The sequence below is a fragment of the Strongylocentrotus purpuratus genome, unplaced genomic scaffold, assembly GCF_000002235.5.
Source record: "Strongylocentrotus purpuratus isolate Spur 01 unplaced genomic scaffold, Spur_5.0 spur5_contig_871, whole genome shotgun sequence".
NCBI lineage: Eukaryota > Metazoa > Echinodermata > Echinoidea > Camarodonta > Strongylocentrotidae > Strongylocentrotus > Strongylocentrotus purpuratus.
The window spans coordinates 339,884-349,814 of record NW_022145581.1 but is presented as its reverse complement, the minus strand read 5'-3'; the positions used below and the strand labels follow the sequence as shown (position 1 = coordinate 349,814).

Sequence of the window (9,931 nt, the reverse complement as noted above, 5' to 3'; positions counted from 1 at the left end):
CACGGAAATAGGAAAAAAATGATAAAACGGTTATGAAACGAACGAGTTTGAAATGAGAATGAAATGATTATGCAACAAGTGTGAGTATAAGCCTTTTCGTAAATACTATTTGCGAATGGGCAGATAAAGGTCATTTCTGATAAAATTTTAAAACCCACCAACAGGAATACATGCTCATGTTATCTAATCATTAGGGACTTTTAGATTTGCGTGGACTGATACGTGTGACGTCCATTCAAGGCAGTGCATTAAAAGGACGTCGATCGTAGCAATCCACGTTTTTGTTGTGCAAATCTAAAAGTCCCTATTATTCATGTGTACACCTACGGTACATTCTTATGATACAAGAGGGCAAACAAAAGCTATTCGTGAAGCACATACATGACTTTGGCATTGATTATTCTAAAATAAACAAAGTGGGACTTCTCTATGAGTAAAAGATATGTGGATATTTGGGGTCATTTGACCCATTTGCTAACTACGAAATGGTCTACTTGGTATGGATCGAGAGAAAAACAATGAGCTGGGGCATTTTCATGAGAGATACAAATTAAGAAAACAAAATCAGTTTTGCTACTGTGAAAGTTTGTTTTATTACAGTGTCTCTCTTTGATGGATAAGGCCAAATGTCAATTATATCGATAACCCCCCCCCCCCCCCCCCCCCCCCCCCCCCCCCCCGCTCTCTATTTCTCTCTCCCTATCTCTGTCCTTCTCTACCTTCTTACCCCCGCCAATCTTTTATTCTGTCTGAGCCCCGTTTACTGTCTTCCTTTCCTCCACTCTCTTTCCATCTTTCTCAGTAACCCACCCCCCCCCCCCCTCTCTCTCTCTCTCTCTGTCTCTCCATATTATAGCTCTGTATCCATGTTTATATTGTGGAGTACACAATGAACCAGGATTGTCAAGTCTGACAGACATGAGGTCTACAACAGAACCCACTACTATCAATAGTAGTGGTAGTAGTAGTATTAGTATTATAGTTATTTTTCCCGTCCAATTTCGTCAAGCAGCAATCAATTTCATTAACGTGCATTCATGTTCGAGAAAATTTTCTCCACACGTTGCTGCCCTGGTTCATTTTTAAACTTGATGCATTCAATTTCGTTTCTAGTCACCGAATTTTCTAAACATGCACATTCAAATTAAAGCTTGGTTCAGTCAATTTGGAAATACGTAAGGGTTATTTAATTTCGCCAAAGTTGAGTGGGAGGATAATTCTTTGGCGAATTGCGGTTTCATTTTCGTCTATGGGCAACCTCTTAAAACTAGACCTGATAATCACAGTATGATGTTCGATGTTTATTCGGATATTGAGTATTTCATGTTCATTTATTTATTCTTTTTCTCTATGATCTTTTCTGACGTGATTTCGCATTATTCCATCTTCTTATTTGTCTGATATAGTTATATTGCATTTTATGTTTTCTCTTTCTTTCGACATTCTTTATTTTTGTTGAAACATCTCTTTATTCATATCTTCATATTTTTCATTATACATGTCTTTGAGGTTATTTTTTAAATGGTTTGTTTTGATCAATCTTGATTGAGTAGGTGATCTTTTCATCTTTTCATTTAACATCTTTTTCTTTATTCGTCATCGTATTTTGTTTCCATCATGTCCATGTCTATTAAAGCTGAACTCTACCTCTGCCCAGGATCTTTTTATATAGAGTGCGTCCCGGAAAAAACGAAACCGAGAATTATCGATGTTTTATCATAACTTAGACACATTTATAATTAATAAATGACACATATGTGGAAAGCTGAGATCCTCTTTTTTCATCTGATGTAACTCATATAATGCATATTTCACGCATGAGTGATTGAGATGAATTTGAAGAGAGGAAACCAGAAATTTATTTGGCGGACGGTATCTGAATTTCAAAGAGAAAATCACATTTCCAGAAAGTTGAGTTTCTGCCCTTACATATGACACCTCAATCAGGAAAAATGAGCAAGAAATGACAAAGTTCTGTATGTTTAAAGTAGTGCTTGCATATCCATAATTTTATCAAACGAATTTGTTTTCACTGGCTGCCTGCCGTAGCAAAAAAAAAAACAGAATTGTCAAAAAACTTAACTCCGTTTCGTTGACAATCAGCCATGCATGAAGTCTTTCGTCTAAAAAAATGCCAATGGCTGACCTAAATAAGATGACCTTACCCCCCCCCCCCCCCATGGAACAAAATGTCAAATTGTTAAATTACAAGACCCCAAAAAAAGAAAAGTGTCCTCTTACCCCCCCCCCCCCCCGCTTATTCAGTGGCTGGCTGAGTCGTTGCGAAATTGTTGGCCCGATTTTAACCCCCCCCCCCCCCTTGAGAAAATCCTGCGTACGCCACTGCTACTAAATCAAATTGAATGACGCTATTAGCTTCTTGAATGTTGATCTACATAGTCATTCAATTTTGCACGAACTTGAATGAACGTTACGTTTATTTGGATGCGAAGTTTACGAAGTTGGGCGGGAAAACCTATAGTAGTTTTATTGCGTATCAGGACAATTACCCCCTGGGCAATCACCCCCCGGAAAATTACCCCCCGGAAAACTACCCCCCAAGGACAATTACCCCCTGGAAATTTACCCCCCGGAGAATTACCCCCCGAGGACAATTACACCTCCAAGGACAATTACCCCCCGGAAAATTACCCCCCGGAGAATTACCCCCGGAGGACAATTACCCCCCAAGGAAAATTACCCCCCCGGAAAATTACCCCCCGGAGAATTACCCCCCGAAGACAACTACCCCCCGAGGACACTTACCCCCGAGGACAACTACCCCCGAGGACAATTACCACCCGAGGACAACTACCCCCGAGGACAATTACCCCCCCCCCCCCTCGAAACACCATTACCGCGGCCCGAGGACAATCACACCCAGGGAATTTGTAACACTGTGACGTATAATGCGAGCTCCTCTTCAAATTGCTATTTAGAGAAAATGTCATGAACTTTCATTTTCTTAGTTATTTATGACGGAATAGATTTGTTTCGTACAGGGGTTGTGTATAAATTATATTATATTCGTAGCTCACAATTAAAGCCCTCGTACCCATCTGCCAAATCTTTTTGCTTGACGTACATGTATCCTCCTAGGAGGAGATTTCACCCACCCCTCTCGCTCTGTATCCATTCCACCTTTGTGAAGTTTGACCTAATATGCCACGTGTATTGAATCAAATTCAATTGCCAGAAGACGCATGTATCAAATCGAATTCAATACACCAGTTTACAGTTGTATCAGTGCGCATGCGCAGACAGTTGATCTCGGGTCACTGGCCCCGGAAGCGGGGTCAACGGCCCCGGAAGCGGGGCCAATAACGGTATTTATGCGTAAATTAAGATTGCGCCCATATATGCAAATCATGATGTGAGCGCATATATGATAAATAAATTTAACTAGAGGGATTCTAGGCCATGTCATCGCACTGCACACCATGTACCAGCTAGCTGCATGCACCGCTCAAGAAGCCTACCACGTATATATTATAGCTTAGCTTACACAGAAATAACCGTCTGATATGGGTCATTTCTTGGCGCTAGTGTAGCAAGGTATCCAAAATATAGCCTACTAAAACAGACCCCAAATTTCAGACCCCAAATTTTGTGGTCATCATTACCCTAACCCTAACCCTAACCCTAACCCTAACCCTAGAACCCTAACCCTAACCCTAACCCTAACCCTAGAACCCTAACCCTAACCCTAACCCTAACCCTAACCCTAACCCTAACCCTAACCCTAGAGATAATGATAAACACGAAATTTGGGGTCTAAAATTTGAGGTCTGTTTTAGTAGGCTATATTTTGGATACCTTGCTACACTAGCGCCCATTTCTTTAATAAAACTGACATTTGTTGAATCGGAGGTCTAGTGGAGCCAGACGTAGTCTCAGTGGAACAATTACCGACGATATAGGTCTACAGAGACTGAAGCTTTTGGTCTAAGTAAGCTGACTGTTCCGTATTCTACTACTACACTACGTACTAGGCCTACGGTACTTCAAAAACCAAAGTGGTAAGTCACTTGGCCTAGGCCTACAGCTCTTATTGAGTAGTCTATCACCTTCAGAGTTCAGGATACCGGTGTCTGGTCAGGTCCCCCCCCCCCCCCCCAACCAGCCGCTCGCCTCCTATACACAGTCGCCTCCTTACGTAGTCGCCCCCAAATTGTGTGGTCGGGTCGCGGTCGCCTCCTAACTAGATCTAGCCTAGCTATAGCTATAGCTATAGCCTAGGCCTAGACTAGATCTAGATCTAGTAGTGAATAATGCATTTAAATGCAACAAAATTTCCTTCTGGATCAATACATTTGAATTGAATTGAATTGAATTGAATTTAAGACTAGATTTCTAAGAGTAATTAGAGCTCCATATGTAGCCTAGATTCTATACCCATAGTACCCCCCCCCCCCCCCACAAATTTGAAACAAATAGATAGGTCTAGATTCTATCAGATAGATCTAGAGTTAGACTAGACTCTATAATATATGAGTCATGACTTTGACTTGAGTCATATCTATATTTTTTTCAAATTTGTTACCGATATAAACTTTATTTAGACCCTTCTAGGGTTAGAATAGCACGAACCTTGGGTTAGGGTAATCGGACCCTAGTGCCATATGCAGCTAGAACTAAAAATTGCTTGACTTTGAACTTGTAAAAGACATCAAATAAAACAATAAATTAGGGGGCAAAATGACCAAAAAACTTGGGGCGAGCTGACCAAGAATCCCCAAATTGCCACAAAAAAAATTGGGGGGCGACGTGACCAATTGAGGGCGACTTTGTAAGGGGGCGGGCTAACATTGGGCCACCTGACATGGAACCGTAGTTACCTGGCTGTAGTTACCTGTAGTTACCTGTCTTCACAGGCTCTAATTTAAGACGTAGACTCTAGTCTAGTATAATGCCCACCTTCCTTCATTCAAAATCCACTGCATGTGATATCGTGTCATAATTTGCAGATATCAATCCTAATAATTTGCAGATAGCTTTGCTGTCTGCTTAATACTTAAGTTTTACATGTAATTAATAGTGTCATACATGTTCTTAATATAATAGTCATACTTGTTGTACTTTGCTGAGAAAAATGCAACAAATTATAGTTTGTTTTGTTTACACTAGGCATGAGGCCACATTGTTATGTCCCAGGGTGTGGCAACGGGGAGTACGGACTGAAAACGTGGAGCAGCATCAAATGCAAAGTGCATAATATTCTTCAGGAATATTGTGGATGTCAACAACCTTACAAGTATGCCCAGAATTCAACACAAACATGTTGCACTATTTATCAACCCTTGACTTGAGCTGAGTTTCCGTTAACTTTACAGACTAGCCAACATGTTGTTGTTGGTAATTGTGTTAAACAATTAAAAAGCTGTTGTTATTTTGGTGAGTTTTGCTAATTGAGTTATTTAAAGTAGTGTTTTCTGTTTTGTTGTATTTGTTTGTATAGACTTCTATTATATCCTGCATCAAAAATTTGTTGGCTTTTGCTTGGTTGAGAGCTCGTCACATGACCAGAAATATGTAAACTATATGCCCGAGAGTACTATCTGGGAGTTGAAAAAAAAAATTAAATTGAATTTGATTTCTTCTTCAAATCTTAATTTAATGAAAACAAAATATTTTAAATCTTTTTAGATAAAATTTGACAATTTTTTTTTGTTCTAAATTTTTTTTCTTTCCCAAATTTTTTTTTTTTTTTAATATTTTTTATAAAATAAATGTTTGATGCAGGATATAAAACAAATATACCATGCCTTCTATTCGAGGTACTGGTTAAAAATATGGGCCTCGGTGACTACAAAAGTACCTCAGCAAATAGTACTATTGGAGTCACCTTTTGCTCATATTTTTAACAAGAAACTCTCAAGATAGTGTATATTTGTATACTAATCTAATTCTAAGCTCAGTTAATGCATCATTGCAAGATATCTGTGTTTGTTATTTTGTAATCAAACCAGGCCCGTATCTAGTAAGTGTATCTATACATCATGATTCATGAATCAGAATTGAGCTATTTATGTTGACAGTCATGCAGTCACCTGAAAGGATGCTTTAATTCCAAGCTTATTTTGAAGATTTCAAGTACGGTAGACAATGATGCATGAATTGAATGGGGTAAAAGCCATTTCTATTTCTATGTAATACTGATCAAGGCCTGTTCAGCATTTATGATAGAATGGCATACTGCATAAACCCCTAGACTACTATACTAACTTGTTTTTGGAGGATTATTTTTTGAAAGATATTTTCAGGTTGGCTGTAAGTAATACAGACCACCTTATCATTTTATTAAAATCGTCTTTATTTATTTATTATTATTTATTTTTCTTATTTCGACACACTTTTTGTGTGCAAGATAACTAAAAAATCTGAGGGCCTCTGTCCACATTGGTCTACTTTTATCTAAAGTGTGGACACAATCCAATCTGGGCCAATTTAAAAAAAAATTATGTTATTTGATTGATATATTTTGTTGTTAATGTTTTTCATTGTAAATTCTAACCAAGTTGAACATACTAAACCACTAAGATGTGCCTACCACATTGAGTTTTAAGTTATATTTTGTTAATTCTATTGCTCTCTGTTTATAAAGTTTGAAAAGTTCAACTTTAAATTCCATGTCAGATCAATTGATTTCTCTTCAAATTTGGTTTATAAATAGAATATCAGGCCTTAAATTTCAATATTTTTAGGGCAAGGCCACTTTTCTATAGGGCACATTCCTATATTACAGCACAAATAAAAAGAATTGGAAAGGGCACCTAAAATCTCCAAGGCCAATCAAAAGGGCATCCACGGCCATGGCCTTGGATTAATTTAAGCCCTGGAATATTGTAGAACTGATGAGGCTACCCTGGGTAAACAAGACATATTATTATTATTATTATTATTATTATTAAAGTTTTTAATTTGCACTACATTCACAACACCAGACCTACCTAATAGTATGTAATACACCAGATGGTGAACTGTACTTTTCCTGGAAGAAGAAGAAGGCCTAGAGTGATAAAAGCTGAAAGTCAAAATTTCAAATATTAACTAGCGCAATGAAACAGACTTTTCAGTGATTTTCGCTTAAATGTTTGCTTATATTCCTGTATTAAACTACTTGGTTAAATATCTTAAAATAAGCAAGACATTTTCTTGGTTAAGATTAATAATAATGAAAACAAATTTTTAATGCAACCTTTTATTGATATCAATTTCCAGATTAATATGTTTCCCTACGAAAAGGGAACCTGAGGAGCGTGACATGTGGCTGCATATCCTGGGGCGGCCAGACCCCAACAATGACAGTAATTTCCTTGAACCGTCCCGGGGTCACAGAGTATGCTCGTTTCACTTCATAGGTAAGTTCACCATTCAAATTTTTTATCCTCAAGATCAACAATGGGATTCCTTCTGACAGGCGCGGATCCAGGGGGGGGAGCGGGCCTTGCCCCCCCCCCCCCCACCGCAAAAAAAAAGAGATAGAGAAGGAAAAGAAGGGAAAGGGAAAGAGGAGAGAAAGGGGGAAAAAAGAAGAGGAAGAAGAAAAGAAAAGAGGGAAGAAGGTGATTGGGGGGGGCAAAGGACTTCCCCCTCCCCAGCAAACCTAAAAGAGAGAGAAGGAAGGGAAGGGAAAGAAGAGAGAAAGGGGGAAAAAAAGAGAATGAAGAAAGGTAAGGGATATTGGTTGCAATTTTCCCGCCAACAAGGTGTAGATCAGAAAGGAAAAGGGAGTAGACAAAGAACATTTTTGAAATTCAGACAAGGATTAATAGTCGTGAACGGTACAACGAATCGTCTTCTTTCTCTTATAATTTAATAAAACGTTGCGGGGGAGGGGAACTGAATTCAGAGAGCACAATTACTGTTTTTAAGTTGCACACATAAATAAGGACAGTAATTTCCTTCCAATAAGATGTTATCTTTGTCAAGGACTATGCACTCAGTTTGAAAATATGCTTGCTATTCAATATATTTCCAGATGGAGAACCTACAGAGGCACATCCGTTCCCAAGTGTAGGGAAAGCTACATGTAATACTTCGCCTACTAGAAAAAGAAAGTTGGAAGAAGAAGAAGATCATTGTACCGGTAATCAGAAATCAAATCATGTACCCAAATTTTCTACAGCCTCAAAATTTGTAATATATATGCTCGTTAGTTTAATAAAATCATTCAAATCGCAGAATAAAGAGCTGAATAATGAAGTTAAAGACCTCCAGACTGAAATCCTAGATTTAAAAAAAAGAATTACAAATTATAGTGAAATTAAATGTGCAAACATTTTAAAAAGTGATAATGATGCATTGTTTTTCACCGGTATTCATAGTATTTGTTTATTTCACACTTTGCATAAATTTATATCACCATTTGTACATAGAAGGTGGAGAGGATTGAAAGTAGTTAGCACCAAAGTTAAAAGATTTCTAGTTTATAACAAAAAGCCAGGCCCGATTCGTAAATTACATAGTGTTGATGAATTTCTTTTGGTTTTAATTCGTTTGAGATTGGGATTGTCACTCAATGACCTTGCCAAACGGTTTGGAATTTCAATTGCCCTTACATCACGAATATTTAATTGTTGGTTATCTGCCATGAACCAAGTTCTCGGAAAATTTATTTATTGGGCACCAAAAGAGCAAATTGCAGCTACAAAACCATCAAGATTTAAACATTTGCCTGATATCCGTTGTATTATTGATTGCTCTGAAATTTTTATACAGACTCCAAAAGATCCTTTTTTGCAAAGTGTCACATGGTCTGATTACAAACACCACAACACTGCCAAATTCTTAATTGCTGTAGCACCTAATTCATGTATTACCTACATCTCGCCTATGTATGGAGGTAGAGCTTCAGACAAGGGTTTAACTCTAGATTGTGGTTTTTTGGACAAATTAGATCCTTATGACATGCTTCAAGCAGACAAGGGCTTTATTATTCATGATGAATGTGCTGCTAGATTTGTAACTCTACAGGTACCACCAGGAAAAAGAGGTGAAACACAAATGTCATCTGCTGCCGTTAACAAAACCAAGAAGGTTGCCAATTTGCGTATTCTTGTTGAACAGGTAATACGTAGATTGAAAATATTTAATATTCTTAAGAATGAAGTGCCTGTTAGTTTGATACCGTCACTAGACAAAATTGTACGTGTATGCGCAGCTTTATGCAACTTGCGTAAACCAATTTATTCAACTTAAATGTTCTATCTTGTAATGGTATTTCAATATTTAACATTCTAAAGCATGAAGTGCCTGTGAGTTTGATACCATTACTAGACAATATTGTACGTGTATGCGCAGCTTTATGCAACTTGCATAAACCAATTTATTCAACTTGAATGTTCTATCTAGTTGTAATGGTATTTCAATATTTAAAGGTAATACAAAGTTTTGGTATGGGGTCATGAATTTGGTTCAAATAAACATATTGGAAGCATATGCGCTCCTACAATATTCAGTGATCGTTGTCGCGGTCGAAATCGACTCTAAACTTATGAAATTGTAAATAATAAACACTTTATATTGAATAGCTCCCTCTCAAGGTCAATATATTAATTAAGCTATGAAACAATGTTTATTGACTAAAATCGACCGATTAGATATTCCCGTTCGGAAATTATATACTACAACTACATATTCTGAAATTTTCATGGTCGCAGCTACCATTGTACGGCCGTAGGAGTTTTTTTTAATTTATCAAAATTGACCGGGAGCACCGGTAAATCTTTATATTCAATTTTTCTCGAAAGCAGAAGTGTTTTAGGGGCTAAAGTTTCTAGTGCTTTTGATACAATCACAGGGGCATCCAAATGTATCAAAATTGTAAAGATTCACTATCCACCCATTTTCAAAATTTCCCAAAACTTTGTAATACCTTTAACATTCTAAAGCACGAAGTGCCTGTGAGTTTGATACCATCACTAGACAA

The 9,931-nt window shown here is 37.6% G+C and overlaps 1 protein-coding gene across 1 annotated transcript; it reads left to right on the top strand.

The window, feature by feature from the left end:
- The first annotated feature begins 3,839 nt into the window (after positions 1 to 3,839).
- On the top strand, positions 3,840 to 9,455 carry LOC105445044. The gene is made up of 3 exons (XM_030976762.1): positions 3,840 to 4,019; positions 7,222 to 7,361; positions 7,982 to 9,455. The coding sequence occupies exons 2-3, from the start codon at positions 7,265 to 7,267 to the stop codon at positions 9,199 to 9,201; spliced, it is 1,317 nt and encodes a 438-aa protein (XP_030832622.1). The 5' UTR covers positions 3,840 to 4,019; positions 7,222 to 7,264; the 3' UTR covers positions 9,202 to 9,455.
- Positions 9,456 to 9,931: the final 476 nt, after the last annotated feature.